The 25700-nt window shown below is 45.2% G+C and overlaps 2 protein-coding genes across 2 annotated transcripts in view; both read right to left on the bottom strand.

Annotated features, from left to right (window-relative positions):
* Positions 1 to 216: 216 nt before the first annotated feature.
* On the bottom strand, positions 217 to 10404 carry LOC124863694 (microtubule-associated protein tau-like). Its single transcript, XM_047358122.1, has 11 exons — positions 10208 to 10404; positions 9106 to 9177; positions 7512 to 8303; positions 7114 to 7154; positions 5097 to 5154; positions 4930 to 5009; positions 3453 to 3602; positions 3267 to 3348; positions 2921 to 3030; positions 1357 to 1524; positions 217 to 1285 (listed from the first exon to the last, which is right to left on the bottom strand). Exons 1-11 carry the CDS (start codon positions 10251 to 10253, stop codon positions 1253 to 1255), a joined length of 1632 nt encoding a protein of 543 aa, XP_047214078.1. The 5' UTR covers positions 10254 to 10404; the 3' UTR covers positions 217 to 1252.
* A 705-nt stretch (positions 10405 to 11109) lies between these two features.
* The window catches only part of LOC124863919 (corticotropin-releasing factor receptor 1-like), a 35235-nt gene continuing 20644 nt past the window's right edge, over positions 11110 to 25700 (bottom strand). The window contains exons 5-14 of the mRNA XM_047358481.1: positions 21536 to 21618; positions 16381 to 16487; positions 15668 to 15788; positions 14927 to 15080; positions 14765 to 14825; positions 14425 to 14497; positions 14122 to 14207; positions 13843 to 13981; positions 13379 to 13420; positions 11110 to 13059 (exon numbers count right to left, since the gene is read on the bottom strand). Coding sequence (XP_047214437.1) covers positions 12919 to 13059; positions 13379 to 13420; positions 13843 to 13981; positions 14122 to 14207; positions 14425 to 14497; positions 14765 to 14825; positions 14927 to 15080; positions 15668 to 15788; positions 16381 to 16487; positions 21536 to 21618 — 1007 coding nt within the window. The 3' untranslated portion in view covers positions 11110 to 12918. The remainder of the gene's footprint in view (positions 13060 to 13378; positions 13421 to 13842; positions 13982 to 14121; positions 14208 to 14424; positions 14498 to 14764; positions 14826 to 14926; positions 15081 to 15667; positions 15789 to 16380; positions 16488 to 21535; positions 21619 to 25700) is intronic.

A 25700-nucleotide genomic window follows, 5' to 3' on the forward strand; every position in this document is an offset into this window, starting at 1 on the left:
AGTTTTTCAAGCAGATTAGCTCCACCCACCAGGTGTGACAAACACATACACACCTGAAAGCTGCAGGTGTGTGACGGGTGTTACAGCAACAGCTGACTATGGGAGGGAGCTGCTAGACGCTGGAGTCTGAACATTTAATACACCAACTGAAACAATCCAGTAACACATCAACCACCACCAGGTGGCGCTTCCCTTCAACAAATTAACAACAGGGAGTCTGAGCCAAGAGAAACTTTATTGTTCAAAGCACTTTGACATCTGACAGGCACAGACAGAGCAGCGGTTTGGCATCTGGTATCAGACAGCATTCTGGGTAATTTGAATGGGGAGGGAGGGCCAACAGCACGGTCACATTCAGAACTGATGGTAATTGGCTAAGAGATGACATCAGTGAGAGACTGATTGGAGAGATTTTATCAGTTTCCTTCAGAGTCACATGATTGGGGAGGATCCTTTGGACCTCCAGAATTCCAGGGGAATATGGTCTCCACTGATTTTTTTTTTGGAGCAGCTAATATGTAGTCTTGACTACACGTTGAACCATTTCTGGATCTTTAAAGGTCAGAACCTAGGATCTGTGTGGGTCCAATCTATGAGGAATCTGGAGCAGCTGATCTCATGCTTTGGTACAGACCCATTTCCTGGTTTTCCTAATATCTGCGTTCAAACTGATTTAAAATCCAAATGTGTCTAATTTTTCATGGATTTGTCCTAAAATCAGGAATAATTCCTTTCTTTATCTACTCTGTCTCACCTCTTAAGGTCTACTTGTTCATCTTATCCAAACACTAAGTGCCTCTACTGGTCACCTGGGGTCTGCATCATGATGCTCAAGCTTCAAATGAACACTTCACCCTGGGTGACACTTGAGGCACTAGTGAACACCTGAACAGGTGAATAAACCAGATGAAGATGTTTCCAGTTCTGGGGTAGATGAATATAGATGCAGAATACCTGGAGGGAACAGAGGCCACCTGAACAGGTAAGGAAACCATGTTCCTTCATGGTTGGTATAAGCTCCTCTCAAAGAGCCAGACTCTGAAGAAACCCGAGTCCACCTGCTGACTGGTTCGTGTCCTCGGTCACCTGCACAAGACTCAACTAGCTGCTGTTAACTCTGAATCATAAAATCTCTCCAATCACATCGTATTTTTATGAGATGAAGAACAAGGTAGAAATATTTTCCTTCTGCAGCCTGTTGGTTTCCTTGGTAACAAAGAGGATGGGGTTTGCAGGCACAGAGCTCGTCCAATCACAGGCCCTGTTTGGCGAGGGATGCAGACACCTGAGAGGAGGAGGCTGGTTATTAATGCATGACTTTTTTTTTTTTTTTTTTTCTGAGAAGGTGAGACTCACCTGGTCAGCCAGGTTATCGAGGGGAGTAGCTTCAGAAGCGTTAAGGCTTCCATGGGAGGAAGTGTTGCTAAGGCGACGAGGGGAGGAGTTATCCTGAAGAACGATTTCAGCACCGTGGTCAGTACGAGCTTTGGCGTTCTCTCTGAACATCAGCTTATGGCTCTCAATCTGTGAAGAAACCACCAGAAAAAATTCTGATCAGTCGAGTAAAACCAGAACTGTTCAGATGTGTTTTACTGGAACATCTTTAGATCTTCATGAGAACCTGTGACTCTTCCTTTACCTGATGGCTGAATTTTGAAGTGAGGTTGTGTTTATTAAGCTGAAAGGTTTTTTAACCTGAAGGTGGATCTGTTCTGTCTGGATCAACATGGAAGGAGTTAGATCTTCTCCTTGGATTCAATTGAGTTGAATTATATAGCAACAATTCACAACACGTCGTCTCAACGGACTTTACAACGTCAATTTAATCGAATATACAGATTCCAAGTCAAGTGCATTCATTCTAATTGATCCTAACTATCGAACAGTTCAGTCAGATTCAGTTATTTATTCAAATTGGATAAAAAGTTTTTCTATCTAAGGAAACCCAGCAGATTGCATCCAGTCAGTGACTTGCAGCATTCACTCCTCCTGGATGAGCATGTAGAGACAGTGGACAGTCACTGGTGTTGACTTTGCAGCAATCCCTCATACTGAGCATGCATGTAGCGACAGTGGAGAGGAAAAACTCCCTTTTAACAGGAAGAAACCTCCAGCAGAACCAGAACCAGGCTCAGTGTGAGCGACCATCTGCCACGACTGACTGGAGGTTTGAGAGAACAGAGCAGAGACACAAAGAGAACAAAGAAGCACTGATCCAGGAGTACTTTCTATGTGAAAGTAAATAGTTAAGAGCAGCAGAATCTTCTACAAAACACAGCTAAGCATATAAACTGAGCTAGTTTTAATTTTTCTAGAATGAAAGGGAACACATACAGTTAGTCGCAGTAGAGTATGCTAGTAGCCATTTCTAGGAGAGACAAGATTAAACACTAGAAGACAGGGCCAAGCAGCGGCACTGGATTCATTTTTTATGGGCGGGGAGGCCGTGGGAGTGTTCAGGCGCACATACTCGATATTTGACAGGCGTTTTTAGGGCCTTGAAACATTGAGGGCCTTAGCCCCAAACCCTCCTTTCTCCTGTTCCCTCTTTTAAAAGGTGCCTTTTACAGTCTGGATTTATGCATTTTCAGAATCTGGGGTTACAGTACATAACCAGCGTTCTATTTCGTTAAGGCTTCGCCCTTTAAAGCTACCGCTAGTGGGTTAAAGGTGAAGCAGAGTGTAGTGTAGTCTTTGCCTCACTGGGTCCGTCCGGACCACAAACATAAAGCATCTGCTCACAGAACAACTTTAAACTGGACCTTCAGCATGCGTAAATACACACTCAGAGGTGCTTGGCGCACTTGAACAGAGAGGAGAAATAAAGTCGCCAGAAATTAAGACGACCATTAAGATGAATTAATTTTATGAGCATGTTGTTAGCATGATGCTAGCGTGTTGTTATGTTGTAACCATGTACCTTCTTCTTCCCTCCTCCTGGAACATGGGTGACCTTTTCCAGAGAACCGACTTTGGACTGAACAGCTTTGAAGTCCACCTTGTCAGACTTGATCTCCACCTTCCCTCCACCTGAGGAGCAGAGAAGGGGCGGAGCTTCACATGTAGCCGCTCACCTGTGCAGGTGCTGTAAACACTGCACATGCTCAGATCATACTTGTGATCAATGGGTGTGTTTAATCTTAATCAGTTTTAGAAAGGAAGCTGCTTATGTTAGAGCTGTCAGAACAAAGTGAACCCAAACAGAACATGTTGTTTACATCCAGACTGTGACATCACAGTGACATCCAGGCCTCAGCCTGACTTACCTGGCTTGTGGTGCAGGTTACCCTTAGAACCACACTTTGATGTTACGTTACTCAGATCCAGCTTCTTGTTGACGATGTGAACCTGCAGGTGGACAGCTGTGGAGGTCAGGGCTAACGAAGATATCAGGCACACACACACACACGCACACACACACACACACACACACACACACAAACAGGTGTTACCTTGCCCCCCCCAGGTGCGTGCTTCAGATTCTCAGTGGATCCCACTTTGGACTTCACGCTGCTGAGGTCAGGCATCGGGTGGGAGGTAGGGGGAGGTGTCCAGCCACGTGCAGAACCAGGAGACCTAGGGGGGGTCCGGACCACAGCCACCTGCAGGACAGGACCAGTAGAGCCAGTTTACCCACCTCTTAAAAACACTGACAGATGGTTTGACATGTAGCAGAACTTCTGGGTCTGAGTTTTATTGATTCAAATCTATCTGCGAACCAGTGGATCCAGATGGTGATCAGTTTACAGCTCTGACACTTTCTTTATCCAACCGTTTCCAGGAGTTGGGTTCCTGACCAGTGTGTAGAGGTGAGTCTAACACCTATATTGCAAAAAGCATTTGTCTGTCTACTTTTACATGTACATGAACCTTGATGACATACCATTCTTAATCTACAAGGTCCAGTTTGTTTACGGACCCACTGTTGCCAGCAGTAGCAGCTTGAACTATTCTATAAACATTTTCCACACGGTGTAGGAGTGTGTTCATAGCTGGATGAGAGAGCCAGAACTGCAGCCTCTGCTCTAATTCATCCCAAAGGTGTTTTAAGAAGGTTGAGGTCAGGACTCTGTGCAGGTCAGTCAAGGATCTCCACACCAAACTTTCTACACCTGCAATCGTGGAAGTGACTGGAACACCAGAATTCATTGATTTGGTGGTTTGACCGAAACTTTTTGGAAATATAGTGTTTATCTGGTTGGTATTCCAGTAGCATCTTCGAACTGAGCCTGGTCCCATTAACCAAGGCTTGACATCGACAACCAGGTCAGCCACCACCCAACACCCCCTTAACCCCTCATCTTAGCTCCAGGGGGATGTCCTAGCCCCCTGAGTGAGGTTTGCTCATTTTCGTGATCTGCCATTTTGATAAATATCAGTGATCTCTTGGTCTGTCCCCTTCCCTGAGGTCAATTTGCCATAGGAGAATCCACCTGGGGCCAAAACCCCAGACAACATACCCACCAGGATCATAAGGGGCATTAAAGCCCTCTAACACATTAAGAGGACACTCAGTGGAGGGCTTGTCCTGGATTCATTATCTATTAATTATCTTCCTCCAATGATTCTTTGACTCATTAAAGCCATTTTGGTCTAAACCACTTAGGATAAGTCAGAACCACTTTAAATCAGTCATAACCATCTTGGATCAGTCTGTTCTCCATCTCTGTGAGGTTAACACGAATGCCTTTCAGAATAAAAGCTCTGCCTTATAAACAGCTGAACTCAGAGGGGATTATATTTTGTCTCCAGGAAGTCCTCATCCACCTTTTAGTTTGCTCAGTGCTTTGAAACTAGAAAGGTGAGAGAGGGACAGACTGATGCAGTGGTGGACAGGTGTTCACTACCAGACATGTGAGTAGATGGATTTGTGTGTTCAGATGCATTCAGGTGTGTTTGTACATCTCAGTTGTGTTTAGGTTCCCTGACCTTTTTCACATCTCTGTTGGGGGTGGACGATCTGCTGGAAGGTGAACGACTTCCTGGACTGTTGACACCATCCATGGACTCTGACAGACAGGTGCTACACAGGTAAGTTTGTGGGCACTGGTTTTACTGGTTTCACTGATTATAGTGGTTTGGCTGCTGTGGTATACCTGTACTCTTGGCTGAGATCATCTTTGCGGCTCTCCTGCCCCCTGCTGTCCTGGAGGCCTGAAATCATCAGACAGATAACAGAGACAGAAATCATCCACAGCCTGAAAGTTTTATTGTAAGACTACAGATCTGCTCATTCTGCCAGAACCAGACCTGGAATCAGAACTTTCAGAGCTTTAACTCCACCACTACTCTAACAACTGCTCTAAAGCCTCAAATAAAACCTTGAAAGTGTAACAAACATGCTTCAAAAAATAATTCGGAAAAATTCAAATATATATATACATATATACACTCACTGGCCACTTTATTAGGTACACCTTGCTAGTACCGGGTTGGACCCTCTTTTGCCTTCAGAACTGCCTTAATCCTTCATGGCATAGATTCAACAAGGTACTGGAAACATTCCTCATAGTTTGGTCCATATTGACATGATAGCGTCACACAGATGCTGCAGATTTGTCGGCTGCATCCATGATGAGAATCTCTCGTTCCACCACATCCCAAAGGTGCTCTATTGGATTGAGATCTGGTGACTGTGGAGACCATTTGAGTCCAGTGAACTCATTGTCATGTTCAAGAAACCAGTCTGAAATGATTCGTGCTTTATGACATGGTGCGTTATCCTGCTGGAAGTAACCATCAGAAGATGGGTCCACTGTGGTCATAAAGGGATGGAGATGGTCAGCAACAATACTCAGGTAGGCTGTGGCGTTGACACGATGCTCAATTGGTACTAAGGGGCCCAAAGTGTGCCAAGAAAATATCCCCCATATCATTACACCTCCATCACCAGCCTGAACCGTTGCTACAAGGCAGGATGGATCCATGCTTTCATGTTGTTGACGCCAAATTCTGACCCTACTATCCGAATGTCGCTGCAGAAATCGAGACTCATCAGACCAGGCAACGTTTTTCCAATCTTCTATTGTCCAGTTTTGGTGAGACTGTGTGAATTATAGCCTCAGTTTCCTGTTCTTAGCTGACAGGAGTGGCACCCGATGTGGTCATCTGCTGCTGTAGCCCATCTGCCTCAAGGTTCGATGTGTTGTGCGTTCAGAGATGCTCTTCCTCATGCCTTGGTTGTAACGAGTTGTTATTTGAGTTACTGTTGCCTTTCTATCAGCTGGAACCAGTCTGGCCATTCTCCTCTGACCTCTGACATCAACAAGGCATTTGCTCCCACAGAACTGGATCACTTGATATTTGCTCTTTTTTGGACCATTCTCAGTAAACCCTAGAGATGGTGGTGCATGAAAATCCCAGTAGATCAGCAGTTTCTGAAATACTCAGACCAGCCCGTCTGGCACCAACAACCATGACATGTTTAAAGTCACTTAAATCACCGTTCTTCACCATTCTGATGCTCAGTTTGAACCGCAGCAGATCGTCTTGACCATGTCTACATGCCTAAATGCACTGAGTTGCTGCCATGTGATTGGCTGATTAGAAATTTGCGTTAATGAGCAGTTGGACAGGTGTACCTAATAAATTATATATATATATGCTCCTCTAGATCACAGTAAAATGCTGAATAATAATATTAATAATATTAATATGAAATTATGACCAGCATGGAGAGTAAACATAATAATAATAAACAAATCGAAATAATGACAAGCATGTAAATAAGGTACATTCAAACATTTTGATGCTGTGACAATAATTTGATTTATCTAAGTTTCATCATCATGATTTAAACATTTCTGATCCAGTCTAAATTCTATCATCAGTTAATTTTTCTTTTCAAGAACCAATCACAGCTCTTAGAAGACAGCGTCACCCCTAGAAATGGGGTGAAGCACCCCTAGCAACAGGGTCAACCCCACCTCCTCACTAAGATAGGAGTTTCTGTCAACTCCTCGCTCAGAGTCGCTCTCAGCTGAGAACTGAATCACTCTGAAGCTAGGAGTCTTTACCGGTCATTTTTAGGCTAAGTTAGGAGCTCTCTGAGAGACTCTGAGGATCTTTGTGAATTCGGGCCCTGATCATTAATCACACTGGTCACTAATTTACCTTCACGACTTCATCAGCTGTCTCCTTCACAGCTGCATTACCTGAAGGGGACAAAACATCATCATCAATAATCCATCAGTCAAACAACTGCCACTGATTCTGTTTCCATGACAACGGGGGGGTCAAAGAGGAAGTTATCAGTCTGTGTCACCTTCAGGAAGAGAACTGTCCAGAAATCTGACACAGAGGAGGAGGAGGGCGCTGAGGTGGACAAGTGATAAGGAGGTGCAAGCAGGGAGGTACCAAAAAGGGAAAAAATGAGAACAGGAATGGAGAAAACAGAGGAAGAGGTGCAGAGAGAGGAAGAGTGGAGCAGTAGGGAGTACAGCAGGGGTTGCTGTAGCAGAAAGAGGAGTTGCAACAGCAAAGGGGGCAGCAGGGGGTGCTGAAGGACAGACCTTTGTTGAGGGGAGGAGGGGCGCCTGATCTTCTGAGAGGAGAAGAGGAAGAGTTTGTATTGCGTCTCTGAGCAGCACCTGCAGGGGGCGCTCTGGTTTTAGAGGGAAGTGCTGCAGGTGGAGGAGGAGCATTTGTTTTGTTGGCAGGGAGCTGCAGGTCAGCTGAGGAAGCAGGTGCAGGAGGAGCTGGATGGTCCTCTGTAGAAGCAATTAGGTTGTTCTCTGGAAGATGTTCTGGATCAAATGCGGTGCTTGGTTTATGATTAAAGAACTCTGTGGACTCTTCCTGGTTCTCCTTGGAAGGATAAGCTGGCTGGTTCTCCTCTGTAGGAGGTTCTCCATAGAAGGATGTTCTTGTTTTATGATCAGGGAGCTCTGCAGAGTCCTCTTGGATCTCCTCTGCTGACACCATCACCTCACCTTCCAGCTGCTCCTCCTTTGTCTTGTCATCATCATGAAATCCTGCTTCACCTGGAGGAGATGCAGGGGAGGACCAGAGACTCTCCTTTCTTATCATCCCACCCTGTTCTTCTATGTTGTCCTCCTCCTTGACCTCCTCATCCTCTGTGTGGACAATTTCTCTCTCTTCTTTCTTCACCTCTTCTACCTGTTCATATCTGCTAGTATTTTCCTCCAGACCAGCTCCTCTTGGATCTCCTGAAGGAGGCACAAAAGAGCAGTGTGTCCTCTCCTCCTCTGCCTGTTGGTTCTCCCTCCTCTCTTCTCCTTCCTTCTCCTGCTGTTCTGCACTTCCATTTGGGAGTTTCTCCAGAAACCTGACAGATTCCAGGTCTGACACAGGAGAAGGAGACGAGAGGAGGAGACAACAGGAGGTGAAAGACAACCAACAACATGACAAATGAGTCGAGTCACTCATATATTTAAATATGTCTGTAGGGGGCGCTGTCCTCCCTCTGGAAATATTTTAGATAAAGAAAAAATTACACCATCCAATCAGGAAAAGAAAGGAAGACTGGATTAATTTTCCTTTGACTTCTATTTCCTGTTAGTCAGGATGCTTCCTGTTCAGTTTTCCAGGCTGCAACATATTCTGGAAGAAGTTGGCTTGATCTAATAATGAGTTAAAACACAGACGATTTAATCCTGAAGGAGTCTCCATGAGGATCAGAGGATGTTGCAGTTAGAAAGTTAATAGTGATTAAAAATAACCTTCCTCACAGGGAGACTGGACTGGGTTTCTCCCAGAATTGAGCAAAACACTTTAAAGAATCTGGACAGCTGTGGTATCGATCCGGTACTGTAGAACATCTGAAGCCGTGGCTGCAGGAAGAACGGGACAAAGGAACACTCTGGAAACACCGAGAGTTTGGAAGGTGTTGCAGCCTGACTTTGGATTCAAAGTGTCTCACAGGATATAGAAGTTAAAGGAAGAATCGTTGGTGTTAGTTCTACTACAGTTGGTTCCGATCCAGATTCTGTTTAACTTTAGATGGTGGAACAGAAAGGAACCTGTTTGGGTTTATTTTGATGTAGCAGTGTTTGACCCATTGCACTCAGGGTTTCTGATCAGTTTGAACTCAAACCTCCTGGTTTCCCTGATTGATTATTTTTCACTGATTATAGGTTAACAAACCTCCCATCATGCTTTGCTCCTCCTGGGCCGGGCCATCTTTGACGGGGGCAGAGTCTCCATCCATCATCGCTCCTGCAAAAAGATGAGAACGGGTGGAGGTGAATAGAAGAACATGTGAAGGTGGAGAAAAAGGAAGCAGGTGGTAGAAGATAACAGAAGAACAGGACAAGAGATGGAGAACAGAATGAGACTTTTAGGGAGTCTCTGATTCTTTTTGAGCACATGTTCACCTGGTGAGCAGCAAAAAGTTTCATCAGAACTTAATCTGCTTCAGTTTATTTTAAACTAAATGATCTGAACTCTTACACAGAACCCTGGTGTAAAGTTCTGCTGTTCTGAAGGTGTTTAGACCCTGTAAGCAGCTCAGCACCTTCCAGCAGCAGCAGGTCCGGTCAGTTCCCTCCATCCTACCGATGGTTAAAACAGATGTCCACAGCAGTGATGTTCTGACTCGACCTGCTTTAATTCTCATCGGCCCGAACTCAGGAACCAACAAACAGACCTGATGAACTGCTTTCACTGTTGGATTACTGACCCAGTTCCAACAGGTTCTAGGCAGAACCTGTTCATGTATTTATGACTTAATTTTGAATCAAAAGTTTGTTTCCTGAACATCTCAGAAATCTTTTCTAACTGGACCGACCCGGTTTGACACCATCTCCCTCCATCATCTCCTCACCAGACCTCCTCAATGCTGCCCCACATTCAGAACCTGCTCCGAACATACATTTCTTATTTCACGGTTCTGTTTTGTTCCGAACTTGATGGCATTCTAAACTCGGTGCCTGACCCAAGTAACTCCAGGAAACAGTCACGTGATCCGACGGGTCTCCTATCTGATTAACCTAATGCCTGATTCAGTCGGAACCGAATCAGAAGATCGAGCGGAACCTGTTACATTCAGTATCGACTTCAGAACCAGATAGACGTATTCGGGTTAAATTGACTCATATTGATCAATCCGAACCGAACCGGCCTGGGCCGAGGATTAGAACAGGTGGAGGAGTCGATGGGCGGAGGAGGCCTCACTGAGCATGCTCACAACCTCTTCCATCATGATGCAGCAGTCAAACAAAGTCCGGTTCGGTCGGATTAATTTCACCTCCTCTGTATCTCAACACCTCCTCCACCAGTCTGACCTCCTCCATGCGGAGCGCAGTGCGGCAGTAGCTGGGCAGCCGGGCAGCTCTCCTCCGCTGCGGCCTGCGGAGCTCCGAATCTCCGTGAGGAGGAGAAGGAGAAGGAGGAGCTGCTGAGCAAGAGACAGACGGAGAGACGAAGGAGAGAAGGAGGTGCAGGCCTTACCTCCTGCTGCTGCTGCTCCTGCTGCTCCTGCTGCTGCTGCTGCTGCTGCTGCGGTCCGTCTGCTGCTCCACCCTGAGCCGCTCTAAGGAAGGAGGGAGGGGTTGCTGATACCATGGCAACCCCTAAGCATCACTGAGGCACAAGTTTGGGCACCCTTCCCCAGCAAGTGATGTCATCTGTGCATCTATTTCATTTGTGACGTGATCAGTTCTGGACATGTTTAGATCAGGACTCTAGGAACCTGCTGCTGGTCCTGAAACTGAAGAACCAGTTGATTGAAGAACCACCAACAGAACCTTCAGCTTACTGGAGTATCACCAACTGAAGCAAAAATTCTTTTTAAATTGGTCTAATATCACGTAGAACATAAGGAATAAATAAAAATGAGCAAAAACAAGAACTTATTTATCTTTCCATTTTCCATCAGGCCTGTTCTCGGTCAAGTTCTTCTGTCAAAAATGTGGAGGCCATCAAGAGTAATAATACTAGCAAAGATTTTAAATATTAATGATCCTCATTTTAATATGATAATATTTGTTTTAGAAATGAAATCAATTCCAGTCAGGCTTGTTATTTTTTTTTGGGTAAAAATCCCAGTGATACCAGTAAGCTGAACAGGGATTTTCCTTCTGCTACTGGTTATTTTAAACCAACGGTTCAGTTCACATAAACCTTTAGATTTAATAATAATAATAATCATCATCTTTATTGGTCATTGCACATATACATTACAACAACATTTGTCCTCTGCATTTAACCCGTCCCTTATAGGGAGCAATGGGCTGCCGTTGTGCGGCGCCGGGAGCATTCTGGGGCTAAGGGTCTTGCTCAGGGAGCTGAGCCCACTTGAAAAGGCCTTTACAAGAAGTTTAATGTGACATCAGCAACAACACAGAGTTCATAGAGTAAATGCAGCAGCTTTTAATCAGTCATTAGGTTGATGATCATACCACTAGGCACAGGAACAGAGTCCAGGGAAGAGGAGGAGGAGAAGTTTCTTCCTGAGTTTCTTTCTAAACACCTACTGACTACTGTAAGGTTACTATGGTTATCAGTTTTCGCAGGACTGACCAGAACTGGCCTGGTTAGTTAAATGAATAATGGACTCATCTGAGCCCAAACGAGCACAAATATCATACAGTTTATGAGAATAAATGTGATGTAAACAGTGTTGATGCAAAAACCACAATGATCATAGAATCAGGTGGGATTGGGTGGTTACATCATAACGCAGAATATTACTGTAATGATGCCAATATTTATGCAATAACACTGTCATGTTACTGTAATACCACGGTAGTATCACTGTAATAATACTGCATTCGTATAGTATATGACATGGTGTGATGAAGGAGCAGAATGAAAAGCTTCACACTGGATCTCAGTTTATTTCTGGATGATGACCGGGGATCTCTGTCACAGGAAACAAGGAGTGACATCACATCCTGCGGGACCTGATGGACACGTAACAGACAAGTAGATGGGAAACCTGAGAGAGAATTTGAATCTGAAATCATAAAACCCTGTTCTGACTCTCTGAAGCGGAACCTCCCTGCAGTTTGGATCAGGTCAGTTCTGGACTCAGTCATTGTTGACCCAGAACCTTCCCACGGAAACAATTTTAGCAAAATTCTGAAACCAAACAGTAAAACTTTATTTAGCATTAGATCCGCAGTCACAGTTGGTGATGGACATCTGGTGGTGTGCTGCTGAAGGTCACTGAGACCTGATGGAGACTGGATGTACCAGAATCATTCAGGTTCATGAAGAGGAACCAGGAACCAACAGGAAACAGTGAACAGCTGGATTTTATCAGCAGGAAGCAGAGCAGTTGGGGAGGAAGAGGAGAAGACCCGATGCAGAAGCGGGTTCTACAAGTTTTGAGTTAGTTTGATGCAGACTGCAGATAATATTTGATCCTAATAGTTCAAACTGTTTCTTGTCTCTTTACAGATTATTGAGTCAGAATAATTTAATCTCTGACACGTTCCTTGTTTCTGTAACTCAGGGTTGGAAACAAACTTTCTCCTCAAAGTGATTCCAAACTCAGCAGCGACCCGTTTGTTGTGTTCAGTGTTCTGAACCTTTAGGAGAAGTTTGTGCTTTGATGCAGCAGAACAGAGCCAAGGTTAGTCTTTATGGTCCACAGCAACACAAACCAAAGAACAAGACCTTACATGTTCAGCAGCACCCCCTGCTGGCAGGCAGGAGAAGAAAACTGGTGATCAATATTATAAGCATAGATAGAACTGATCAATAAATACATATTGATTAATAACAGAAACATAGCTGCCTGCAGTGTCATGTGACCCTTTAAAAGCAGCTGATTCGTTGAGTCCAATGATTGGTCAGCACTTGAAAATATGACAGATAGGTTCTGGACTGACAGATCTTCTTCCGTCATGTGTGTCCTGCACTGTGATTGGCAGCTCTGATCCAGTCGAGGTGTAGAGTTCTGACTGGTTGGGGTGGTCCACATCAAGGGCTGTGATTGGACGATGCAGTGTGTCAGAGGTTGGAGGACTGTTTAATGCTGTGGAAGGAGACTCTGCTGGGAGACGTGGGCAGTGATGTGGCGCGGACTGTCCTGCTGCGGATGGAGTGACGATCGTGCCAACGCATCCAGCGCTTCTTCACTGTGGAGCGCACCTGTGCGAAGACAGACAAGTGGACAGGTAAATCACATAAACAGACTCAGAACCAGTCAATGCTGACTGCCCAATAAACCACAGCCTCTGAGTTGGTTTCATGTAGATTAAACTGATGTCACACAGCTTTAGCTCCACACCCAATGGGCTGATACAGCTTCCCAACAAGGCACGGTTCTTTTTTAATAGAACTTCATGTTTTCTCAAGGTTTGTTGCTTTCATGACTTATATTCAGATTTATTCCCACCTTCTGTCTGGAACGTGTTTGTTTTCATTTGTGTTGGAAAAGTTCTGCAGATGCAAAGTTGTCTTGAATTACCTCGCTGTTGAGAAAACAGTAGAAGACAGAGACGAAGAAACCCTGCAGAGACAGACAGAGGGGTGATGTCAGCTCTAGGATAAAGATGAACAGACTGATGTTCATTCGGTTCGATTCACAGAACCCAACCCTGTTCTGAGAGGAAACTATCGGACTTCGTGTTTCTGAACTGGACTAAGGAACTGGACACAGATCATCCTCATAAATCCACATGCATCAGGAAGAAATGTTTGTTTCTAAAACACATCGTTGTTCTTGTCATGCTCCTCTCTAACCCTGACCAGAACCCTTATTCCAGTTCTCCACTACAACTACACCACATTCCCTCTTAAAACTCTGATCCGATCTGTTTGAATTCTATTGGAGAACTTCCAGATGTTGGTGCATCAGTTCATCATGACCAGAACAAGGAGAAAAGACAGAGAGAGGAGGAGCTGTGTCTTCGGTGAGGAAGCTCAGCAAACCTGGAAAGACTCCAGGATGGAGTTGAAGTAGATGAAGACGATCTGAGCCACTTCATCTTCTCCTCCAGGATTCACAAAGAACAGCATGTAGGTGATTCCCAACAGAGGCAGCAGCACCAGAGTGGCCTTTACCGCCTTCCTGCAGGACACAGGAGAAAGCATCTGCTTTCACTGGAAATATTCTGGTTTCTCTTGTTGCTTTGTGAATGTAACCATTTTAGATCATCCACAGGCTCACCCGGGCAGTTGACAAACCTCACCTGTGAAAAGGTATCATACCTGTACTGGATGGTCTCTGAGGTGGTTGACGCCCTCAGCTTGGTCATCAGAATCCGAACGATGTTGAACAGGAAGACAAAGTTAATCTGAGGAGAAACCAGGATGTTTGGAGTCAAAACAAGGTCCGCTATAAATATGAGTCTGATTTGATCTTTGTCCTGTCTTGAGCTTGGCCTGGAGGCTGCAGGCAAGGTGCAGGTCCAGACACTGCCTGGGTTTAAGGTTGGCTGGCAGGATTGCAAATGCACTGGTGTTATTAAAAGAAGACTGATTGCTTTTAACACAGACTGGCTCTGTTCTTACCAGTAGGACCAGGATCATTGGACCTTGGTAGATGTAGTCCGTATAAACACCTGCCTTCTTCCCAAACCAACACCTGGAATTCAAATAACAGGAACCAATCAGATGAAGAAGGTGTGGTCTTTAAGAAGGTGACATCGTAGCACAAGAGAATCCTGCACTTTGATTATTTTTCCTTTGTGTTGCCTGCATTAAATTCAAAACTCGTCTTATTCTGATCCAAAAATGTTTATCGACATTGCTAATGTACAAGCTGCTGTCATGTGGCTGCAGACAGGTACAGGTGTGGTGAATCCACCTGAGGACAGGACAGAAGATCAAAAACACTTCCTGTGTGACTCACTTCTCGTTGTCATAGTACAGCTTCCCAAAAGCCCACGCCACGATGATGGGAAACGGGATACCTGGAAGCAGACAGACAGGCGGACAGGTGAGCCGAGGAGGTGGACAGATGGACAGACAAGTAAACAGTCAGACAGGTGTAGACACAAACAGGTGAACCGACCCCAGCCGATGCAGATGAACATCCACTTTCTGAGTTTATCAGTGGAGTAAGTGAGGACCACAGCAGTGTGCAGGTAACATCCTTCACCAAACATCCAGAAGAAGTTGGTCACATGGAAGTAGTTATAGGCTGCAGTCACCATCCTGCACCACACCTGAGGAAGAGGATGAAGATGAGGAGCTGGTGGCTCACTGCCAGTTTGAAGTTCACTTTAAGTCTAATACAAGATATTATACATTAAAGGGTCAGGTAGCTTTGCTTGAAGCCCAGATGGGTCTTCACGATCAGTATTTCACCAGTAAATGATAACCAACTGGGCATGCTCAGTTTGGAGAATCAGGTTTAATGAACCCAATACTGCTGGATCTCTTCAGTTTAGCAACTTTTTTCTGTCTGGATGACTCATAAGTCAGAGATGAAAATATTTCTGAGCAAATGGTCAGATTCTGGTCTGAAACTGAGCTGCAAAGCGGCCAGAATCCAAAGTAAAGGTGAAGTACTGTTGGTCTGATCTTTCTCAGGTAAAAGCTGGTCAGCAAAATGAGGTGGAACCAACTAGATGATCAGGACAGTGGTGATAAAGTCAATCACTATGAAAGGAACACGTTGCAGAGCAGCACAGACTGCAGTGAAATGTTGCATGTTTGACTTCTTTCAGATGGTAAGGTTGAGTTGTGTAGTCTGAACATCATCTTCTCTGGAACCTTCCTAGTCTTTAAGTGTCTTCAGAGGGGTTGTCACCTGGTTGCTCTCGGTAACCGAGGGTTTCATGGTTAACTGCACGATAAACCAGGTGCCGTTCCTCAGGATGAAGGCTGAGATCAGATTCCAGTGGATGATGTTCCTCAGACAGCGGATGCTCCTGGAACAAACACACACATTAGTTCATTAAGGTTTCTGGACAGCTCTCTGAAGGTCCTACCACAACATTTCAGCCAGGTTGAGGTCTGAACTTTGACTGGGCCACTTCGACATTTTGCATATCTACTTTTTAGCCATTCTGTTGCAGATTAGTTGGTGTGTTTGGTGTCATTGTTCTGTTGATGACCCAGTTTCAACCAAGCTTCAGCCACACGGACTCACATTTAACTCTGAAATACTTTAGTTCACAAAGAAGCTTATTGTCCACTCAATGATTTAAAGGTTTTCATGTCATGTGGCTGCAAAACAAGCCCATATCATTAGTCCTCCACCACCATGCTTTGCTGCTGTGTTGGTTTTCTCCAAACTTGGAGCTGTGCTAATCATGGGCTGGGACTAGAATGATGTGTTCCTGTAACACTTGGAAATGTATCTCATCATGAGAGCACTAGAAACATTTAGTCTGAAACCTGTCTGATGCTGTTAGATGGGGTCAGCATTGAAGCGGTGCAGGTCACATGAATGAGCAACCGCCAACCAATTAGAAATGTGTCTTTAAACAGGTCAGGTGAGCAGAGAGGTAGGTGTGTTACCTGAGTCTCATGAAAAGCGTGAAGGCGAGCAGCAGAGCTCCCAGAGAGATGCAGTGACCCAGGTAGTTGATGATCACGGCCACATGATAATGAACTTTACTTTTCCTCTGAAAACACATAGAAACCATGATCATCTTTAACGGGTCAAACATCAGAACAGCTTCCAGAACTTCCAGCAGCTCTGAGATCAGATCCTCTGAAATTAAAACTTAAAAGTTCCTCTGAAGGTGAACAAGACAAACACAAACATTTGAACTTCACTTGGGTCTTCTGGTTCATTTGAGATTCTATATCAGACTGGATCAGTCTGGGTCAAACCTTTAGCTCCTCTTCTTTGGAAACCATCAGTCAAACTGGTCTGAGACCAGCAGATGACTTTAGAACTGAGCTGATTACTGCTGGTTTTCTAATACTGTCAGGTCATATGACACAGAAGATGACTGACTTAGGTCCAGTAACAGGGACGCAGTGATCTGTTTTAATGCTGAATGACGGGATGTGACTGAAACCCATTTCTTCATTAAGGTATCCAGTAATTAGACCCAAGCACAAAATGTTGAATGAAAGCCTATTGAAGTTGTTGTTTTTACTGTTCTTCCTTTCCTATCTTAAACAAATTGGCTCTGTGGAGGTCTAAACAATATATTATAATATACACATATCTATAAACACTACCGGTCAAACATTTTAGTTACACTTTCTCACCTAATGGGTCTCTTTCTTCTCATGACTATTTACATTGTAGATTCTCACCAACAGCAACAAAAATATGAATGAACACACATGGACTTACAGTACAGAGCAAACGTTTGGACACACCTTCTGATTCAAAGAGTTTTCTTTATTTTCACGACTATTAATATTGTAGCTTCACACTGAAGGCATCAAAACTGTGAATTAAATCATGTGGAATTATATACTGAACAAAAAAGTGTGAAACAACTGAAAATACATCTTATATTCTAGGTTCTTCAAAGTAGCCACCTTTTGCTTTGATTACTGCTCCTCACACTCTTGGTATTCTGTTGATGAGCTTCAAGAGGTCGTCACCTGAAATGGTTTTCCAACAGTCTTGAAGGAGTTCCCAGAGATGCTTAGCACTTGTTGGCCCTTTTACCTTCACTCTGTGGTCCAGCTCACCCCAAACCATCTCGATTGGGTTCAGGTCCAGTGACTGTGGAGGCCAGGTCATCTGGCGCAGCACCCCATCACTCTCCTTCTTGGTCAAATAGCCCTTACACAGCCTGGAGGTGTGTTTGGGGTCATTGTCCTGTTGAAAAATAAATGATGGTCCAACTAAATGCAAACTGGATGGAATAGCATGCCGCTGCAAGATGCTGTGGTAGCCATGCTGGTTCAGTATGCCTTCAATTTTGAATAAATCCCCAACAGTGTCACCAGCAAAGCACCCCCAAACCATCACACCTCCTCCTCCATGCTTCACGATGGGAACCAGGCATGTAGAGTCCATCCGTTCACCTCTTCTGCGCCGCACAAAGACACGGTGGTTGGAACCAAAGATCTCAAACTTGGACTCATCAGACCAAAGCACAGATTTCCACTGGTCTAATGTCCATTCCTTGTGTTCTTTAGTCCAAACAAGTCTCTTCTGCTTGTTGCCTATCCTCAGCAGTGGTTTCCTAGCAGCTATTTTACCATGAAGGCCTGATTCACACAGTCTCCTCTTAACAGTTGTTCTAGAGATGTGTCTGCTGCTAGAACTCTGTGTGGCATTGACCTGTTCTCTAATCTGAGCTGCTGTTAACCTGCGATTTCTGAGGCTGGTGACTCGGATGAACTTATCGTCCGCAGCAGAGGTGACTCTTGGTCTTCCTTTTCTGGGGCGGTCCTCATGTGAGCCAGTTTCTTTGTGGCACTTGATGGTTTTTGCGACTGCACTTGGGGACACTTTCAAAGTTTTCCCAATTGTTTGGACTGACTGACCTTCATTTCTTAAAGTAATGATGGCCACTCGTTTTTCTTTACTTAGCTGCTTTTTTCTTGCCATAATACAAATTCTAACAGTCTATTCAGTAGGACTATCAGCTGTGTACTGTATCCACCTCCTGCACAACACAACTGATGGTCCCAACCCCATTTATAAGGCTTGAAATCCCACTTATTAAACCTGACAGGGCCCACCTGTGAAGTGAAAACCATTTAAGGTGACTACCTCTTGAAGCTCATCAACAGAATGCCAAGAGTGTGTGGAGCAGTAATGAAAGCAAAAGGTGGCTACTTTGAAGAACCTAGAATATAAGACATATTTTCAGTTGTTTCACAGTTTTTTGAATGCTACATAATTCCATATGTGTTAATTCAGTTTTTTAATGCCTTCAGTCAGAATCTACATACAATGGAAATAGTCATAAACATAAAGACAACCATTAAATGAGAAAGTGTGCCTAAAACCTTTGACCAGTAGTGTATGTGTATACAGCAGTATATAATACTTGTTTGAACTACAGCTTTTTTTTCTCTTCCGTATGAAGTGGCTGCAGTGAAGAATAAGAGACACAGTTTCTTTGGTACCTTCTGCAGTTGTTCTGTTTAATAGTGTAAAACATCACTTTATTAGACGCTGACTGATCAAACTGGGGCGGTTCTGTTCGGTTCTATTGTTTTTCTCATGTTTTGTAATACATGTTGGTCTTGTTTGGGCTCTTTTATGGATGGACAGGCTGCAAATCTGCACTAATAAAATTACCACAGACCATGAAGATGCTGAGGATTGGTTTTGTCTGTGGTCGCCATGGCGACTCACGGTTTTCAACTCTGAGCCATAAGTGAAAGAAAACAAAGACAAGCAGCTGAATCGCATTCTGTATTTTATAGGTTCTAGAAATTTGTACGAAACAATGGGTCCACAGCACCCCCCAAACATTTTCAAAAGACCCTCTACGTTGTACTTATTTTATAGTAGAAGTCCTTTAGCCTGTCTTTCACTGAGAACTACAAAATCCTATTACACCCACATCCTGCAACAAACTGAAAGTCGGCCATTTTGACACTGTTACTGCTATTACAAGCCCTCACATTCGAGTGAACTACTCCTAGGATCCTAGATCTACAGAAAAGGCTCTTGGACCCATAGTCCACACCCTACAGAAAGTTGGCCATTTGGGATTAAATGTGTTTTTTGTTACATTTTGGTTACTGGTTTGGCATAGAGAGCTGGGATTTTTGACCTAATGACAACGCTTTCAGACAGTTCCCTCCCTCCACGTTTATAGAAGTTTGGTACAACAGGAAGTAACTTGTTATTGAAGGTTAATGTCCATCTGTTGCCTCAGCCTCAGTGTGTGATGATAGGTATCAGGTTTAAGTCATATCATTTCAACCAACTTCTTGCTGCTTTACAGACCTTCAGTGAATGTGACTGAATGTCACCTTCAAGTATTGCAGTGACTTGTACCAGCTCCATGCGCAATTTAGGAGACAAACTGGTCTTGAGCGAGCTCAAAATCCATGAACGCCACACAGGGTAAAGCGCCACCATGTCGCAAAGACTGTCCAATGCTGCTTGCAGTTTTAATTGTCTTTGCTTTCATCACAACTGAGAGGAGACTGGATCACAGATGACATGAGTACCGTGACTGGGGAAACTGTGACTGGACGTTCCAGTTTCAGCAGGTCAGTAAGAAACAGCCGTCTGTTTTAACAAATTTACGTCTGCAGAGAAGCTCTGATTGATCAGAAAGATCTTTTACCAAACAGAACCTGAGAGACAACAGTCCTGCAGCGCAGAAAGAAATCATATCAGCTGATCAATAGTCAGTGAAGACAAGGATGTCTCTGTGAGGTCTTTCCATCTTATTAACCACAGAGCTGGGATTGGCTGACAGCCAGCTATGCTATCGAATCAGAGGACAGCAGGAAGAAGAAAACAGATTGTCTCAGTGGGACAGAGAGATGACACATGGACCAATGGACACACGCAGGCTGGTCTTCATGTGTCTTTGAGGACACACTGCAGGTCAAGGACCAGAGCAAGATCCACACCTGGAGTCACCTGGACCGAAGAGTCCACATCAGTCCAAATCTTAACCCTAAAGGACACATTTAGACTGTCCTACAGTGAGGAAGAGATATTTCTACACACACACACACACACACACAGAGACACCACAGTGAGAGGGTCCAGATGGTTTCCTCGTTCACGCTGATGTTTGGATCTCATCTGTGTTTTCACACTCGTCTCTGATTGGTTCAGACCGTTTTTCCCCTGCAGGTTTGTGTGTGTGTGTGTGTGTGTGTGTGTATAGGAGTGGTTCTGTGTGCTTATTCAGATTCGTTTGACAGACTTTTTCAACAGAACAGAGTCGTTCTGAAGTGTTTAGTGGCTTAAAGGAACAGAACCGGTTTCAGTCTATGGGGCCCAATCTGATCCCAGGTTCTGATCAAGGTGGGTTTGAACTTGCTGCAGTGCCTGAGAAACCAGATCTACAAACTGGACCTAATAATCCTATCAGTTCTGGTCTGGACCCATCCATTCTGTTCACCAAGTTCAAACAGTGACCACACTCTCCATGTTTACCAGATCAGCTCTGTTCAGAAATGCGATTCAGCAGCAAAGTGATGCGGTGGGATGGTGTTTAAATCCTGAAGACTGATAGAAGCAGAGCATGGGGTTTAGCACCATCAAGGTGATGACACAGAAAGTTTCACAAGGTGAGCAGAGCATTTTTATCGCCGCTGTTAGACCAGTGAGCAAACTGTAACAAATCAAAGTTTTTTTGATAAGCTCCATTAACCGTTCATAGAGCACCAAGATGGCACTTTAAGAAGATTGAAATAAAAAAAACTGACACTGACAGGCAGAGAGCGCCTCCTCCTGGTGATTGCTCAGTGATTGGTCACATTCCTCAGCATCATCGTCCTCAGCACCACCTTCTGTTTCGTTATCTTTAGGTTGGAACCTGGACAAGTTTGTTCCAGTTTAGGCCCATTTAACATTTCCGACAAGTTCCCTGAGTTCAGCAAGTTTAGGGTTTAATTTCAGTTCGAAAACAAATGAACCTCTAGAAATAGAATAACTATAATGCTGTGTGGTGATTGGTCAGTGTATGAGTGGTCAGGCTCTTAAGGGTCCGGGTGTGATTGGTCTGTATGGTATATGGTCAATGTGGTGTTGGTGTGTGTATTGATGTCTCACCAGAACGATGATCTCAGTGCACTGACTGTAGTTCCCTCGAGGAGCCCAGGTTCCGTTGGACTGGCACTCTCTGTAGACCCGGTCTGAACACAAACAGAAAACAAACTTAAGTCGTCTTTTTCAGAACCTATTGTGGTACAAGCTTTCACCACCAGGTGGCAGTAACGCTCTGCTCACTCAGAATAAAGTGGGATGTTTGCTGCTGGGTCTGGAACCGGCATGTTAGCAGAACCTTTTCCTCTGTAGGTTATTACTGCTGAGGAATCAGGATCTTTAGGTCATATCAAAGATTCAGTGACAGAAAATATTTAGTTAAAGAACAGACGTTCTTCATTAGTTCCACAGATGCAGGTTAATTACAGCAAGTTATTTTAGAACAGATGAGTCCACTCAACTCCTGCTGTGGTTCTCTGGACTAGATGTTGTCTTCTGGATTCTGCTCTAGTATTTTTTGTTATCTGTCGTCTTCTATATCTTAGTTTGTTTTATGATTGGTTTTCTGGGTCACATGTTAGGTTCTTGGTTCTAGATTGAGACCTGTACTATGTTCTGTCCTGTATCGTCGTTCTCCACCATTTTTTGTGTCGCGATTGTGTTTTTGTTTGTTTCTCTGTGTTTGGATTTAGTTGTAGCATCAAGGGTTCTGTTCTGGATTCTAGCTTCTGCTAGAAGTTCTCTGTTCGATCGGTAGTGTCCCGGGTTATGTGTCCTACGTTTGTGAAGTTTTTTGTTCTCTGTGTTCTCACACACTAGTTCCTCACACTAACAGAAACACAGTTTCTGTTAAACTCCCACACTCTGCACTGACGAATCAACACAGCCGTCTGTGTGCAGCTTCTGCAACCATGGCAACGCCAGAACCGTTCCTGACGGGTACCACCCCAATCCAACCCAGTAAGCAGAGTGGGGGGGCATTGTTCCAATAAGTGATCAGCTGCCTGAATCAATAACCTGCAGACTGAATGACAGCTGAGTCAGCAGCCAGTCAGAGACCAGGAGGTTGATGACATCAGAGCAGAGAGTGTGAAAGGAGTAGATGATGATAGGGATGATGGTGATGAAGATGAAGGGAGAGAAGAACTCCAGCTGGGTTCGTGCACACACACGTGCATGCAGAAAAACACAGATGAGTCATTCTTTAAAGTCAGATCAAGAAATAAACCTCTAATTAGACAGGATATTCATGGCCACCCACTCATTAACTCACACATTAACACACACTCGTGTTAACACACTGAACCACAGTGAACATCCCCACTGCGCTGATCCATGAGCTGGCAGGAAATAAGCATTTGAATCCTCCTCAATCTCAATCCAGATGGACTCAGGTTCTGATCAGAAGCAGTGCTCTGTTCCTCTCTACGTCAAAATTCCTCTTTACTGATGGTTCTTGGCAGCAAGAATCTGCAACTCAAACTGAATTATTCGAAGTTTAATCTGCAGAAAGTTTGAACTTATTTTTGTCTACACCAGTGAGACCTCAGAATCAGGAGGAGGAACATGGCTTGGGTCCTGGTCTCTAAATACTGGGGCCACAAGGATCCTCTCTGTGTCCAACTAGCTCTAAGTCACTTATTGGCGTGTCCTAATAGAGGTTCTTCAGGAGTATTAGTCTCCATTACTAATGGTCATGTGGTCCCTCTAAAACTGTTAGTTCACCATTGCCTGTTATCAGTCAGAGTCATAGAAAGCTATGAACAGGATGCCAAGGTGCAATCAGGGGGCAGGGGGTCTTGAGTTCAGGATCTCACAGTTTCTTGCAGATGGTGTGTTCCCTACTGGCGTCTATGACAAAGGACCTCCAGCTAAATCAAGAACAGCTCGTGTGAGTCCAAGGTTGAAGGGGACTTTCCTTCCTTCCTGGTAAGAAGCAGCTCCACCAAGAGGAAAAGTATCTTTGAATTGAATTGAATTAAGGATTCCAGGGTCTCATTTAGGAGGACAAACAGATCAGGAGATGTACCTGCAGATTGTGGTCAGTGCCTTCAGTGTTCTCTGCAGTAACATGCTCAACATCTGCAGTCATATAGTCACAGTCTTCAGAGATGGTCTCAATGTCTGCAGTGACCTGGACAGACCTGCAGTGACATGGATAGACCTGCAGTGAGCTGGACAGACCTGCAGTGACATGGATAGACCTGCAGTGAGCTGGACAGACCTGTAGTGACATGGTCAGACCTGCCAGACCTGCAGTGACATGGACAGACCTGCAGTGACCTGGACAGACCTGCAGTAACCTGGACAGACCTGCAGTGACATGGACAGACCTGCAGTGACCTGGACAGACCTGCAGTAACCTGGACAGACCTGCAGTGACCTGGACAGACCTGCAGTGACTTGGACAGACCTACAGTGACCTGGTCAGACCTACAGTGAGCTGGACAGACCTGCAGTGACATGGTCAGATCTGCAGTGACATGGTCAGATCTGCAGTGTCATGGTCAGACCTGCAGTGACCTGGACAGACCTACAGTGACATGGACAGACCTGCAGTGACATGGTCAGACCTGCAGTAATATGGACAGACCTGCAATAACCTGTACAGACCTGCAGTGACCTGGACAGACCTACAGTGACCTGGTCAGACCTACAGTTACCCGGTCAGACCTGCAGTGACATGGGCAGACCTGCATTGACCTGGTCAGACCTGCAGTGACCTGGACAGACCTGCATTGACCTGGTCAGACCTGCCAGACCTACAGTGACCTGGTCAGACCTACAGTGACATGGTCAGACCTGCAGTGATATGGATAGACCTACAGTGACCTGGACAGACCTACAGTGACCTGGACAGACCTGCCAGACCTGCAGTGACATGGACAGACCTGCAGTGACCTGGACAGACCTGCAGTTACCTGGACAGACCTGCAGTGACCTGCCAGACCTGCAGTGACATGGACAGACCTGCATTGACCTGGTCAGACCTGCCAGACCTACAGTGACATGAACAGACCTGCAGTGACATGGTCAGACCTGCAATTACCTGGTGAGATCTGCAGTGTCATGGTCAGACCTGCAGTGATATGGACAGACCTGCAGTAACCTGGACAGACCTGCATTGACCTGGTCAGACCTGCCAAACCTACAGTGACCTGGTCAGACCTACAGTGACATGGTCAGACCTGCAGTGATATGGACAGACCTACAGTGACCTGGACAGACCTACAGTGACCTGGACAGACCTGCCAGACCTGCAGTGACATGGACAGACCTGCAGTGACCTGGACAGACCTGCGGTAACCTGGACAGACCTGCCAGACCTGCAGTAACCTGGACAGACCTGCAGTGACCTGGACAGACCTACAGTGACCTGCCAGATCTGCAGTGTCATGGTCAGACCTGCAGTGACATGGTCAGATCTGCAGTGTCATGGTCAGACCTGCAGTGATATGGACAGACCTGCAGTGACCTGGACGGACCTGCAGTGACCTGTAAAGACCTGCATTGACCTGGTCAGACCTGCCATACCTACAGTGACATGGACAGACCTGCAGTGACATGGTCAGACCTGCAATTACCTGGACAGACCTGCAGTGACCTGGACAGACCTGCAGTGATATGGACAGACCTGCAGTGACATGGACAGACCTGCATTGACCTGGTCAGACCTGCCAGACCTACAGTGACATGGACAGACCTGCAGTGACATGGTCAGACCTGCAATTACCTGGACAGACCTGCAGTTACCTGGACAGACCTGCAGTGACATGGACAGACCTGCAATTACCTGGACAGACCTGCAGTTACCTGGACAGACCTGCAGTGACATGGACAGACCTGCAGTGACATGGACAGACCTGCAGTGACATGGTCAGACCTGCAATTACCTGGACAGACCTGCAGTTACCTGGACAGACCTGCAGTGACATGGACAGACCTACAGTGACCTGGACAGACCTACAGTGACCTAGACAGACCTGCAGTGACCTGGACAGACCTGCATTGACCAGGTCAGACCTGCCAGACCTACAGTGACATGAACAGACCTGCAGTGACATGGTTAGACCTGCAGTGATATGGACAGACCTGCAGTGACCTGGACGGACCTGCAGTGACCTGTAAAGACCTGCATTGACCTGGTCAGACCTGCCATACCTACATTGACATGGACAGACCTGCATTGACCTGGTCAGACCTGCCAGACCTACAGTGACATGGACAGACC

This window comes from Girardinichthys multiradiatus, chromosome Y, assembly GCF_021462225.1.
Source record: "Girardinichthys multiradiatus isolate DD_20200921_A chromosome Y, DD_fGirMul_XY1, whole genome shotgun sequence".
NCBI lineage: Eukaryota > Metazoa > Chordata > Actinopteri > Cyprinodontiformes > Goodeidae > Girardinichthys > Girardinichthys multiradiatus.

Bases quoted from the DNA above. Each gene is read 5' to 3' on its own strand.
- LOC124863694 (XM_047358122.1), bottom strand. From the start codon at position 10,253: ATGGAGGAGGTCAGACTGGTGGAGGAGGTGTTGAGATACAGAGGAG. The intron at 3,603-4,929 runs GTCAGGGAACCT...CCTGTCCTGCAG, and splicing joins CCAACAGAGATGTGAAAAAG to GTGGCTGTGGTCCGGACCCC. The intron at 3,349-3,452 runs GTAACACCTGTT...GTCCACCTGCAG, and splicing joins ACGCACCTGGGGGGGGCAAG to GTTCACATCGTCAACAAGAA.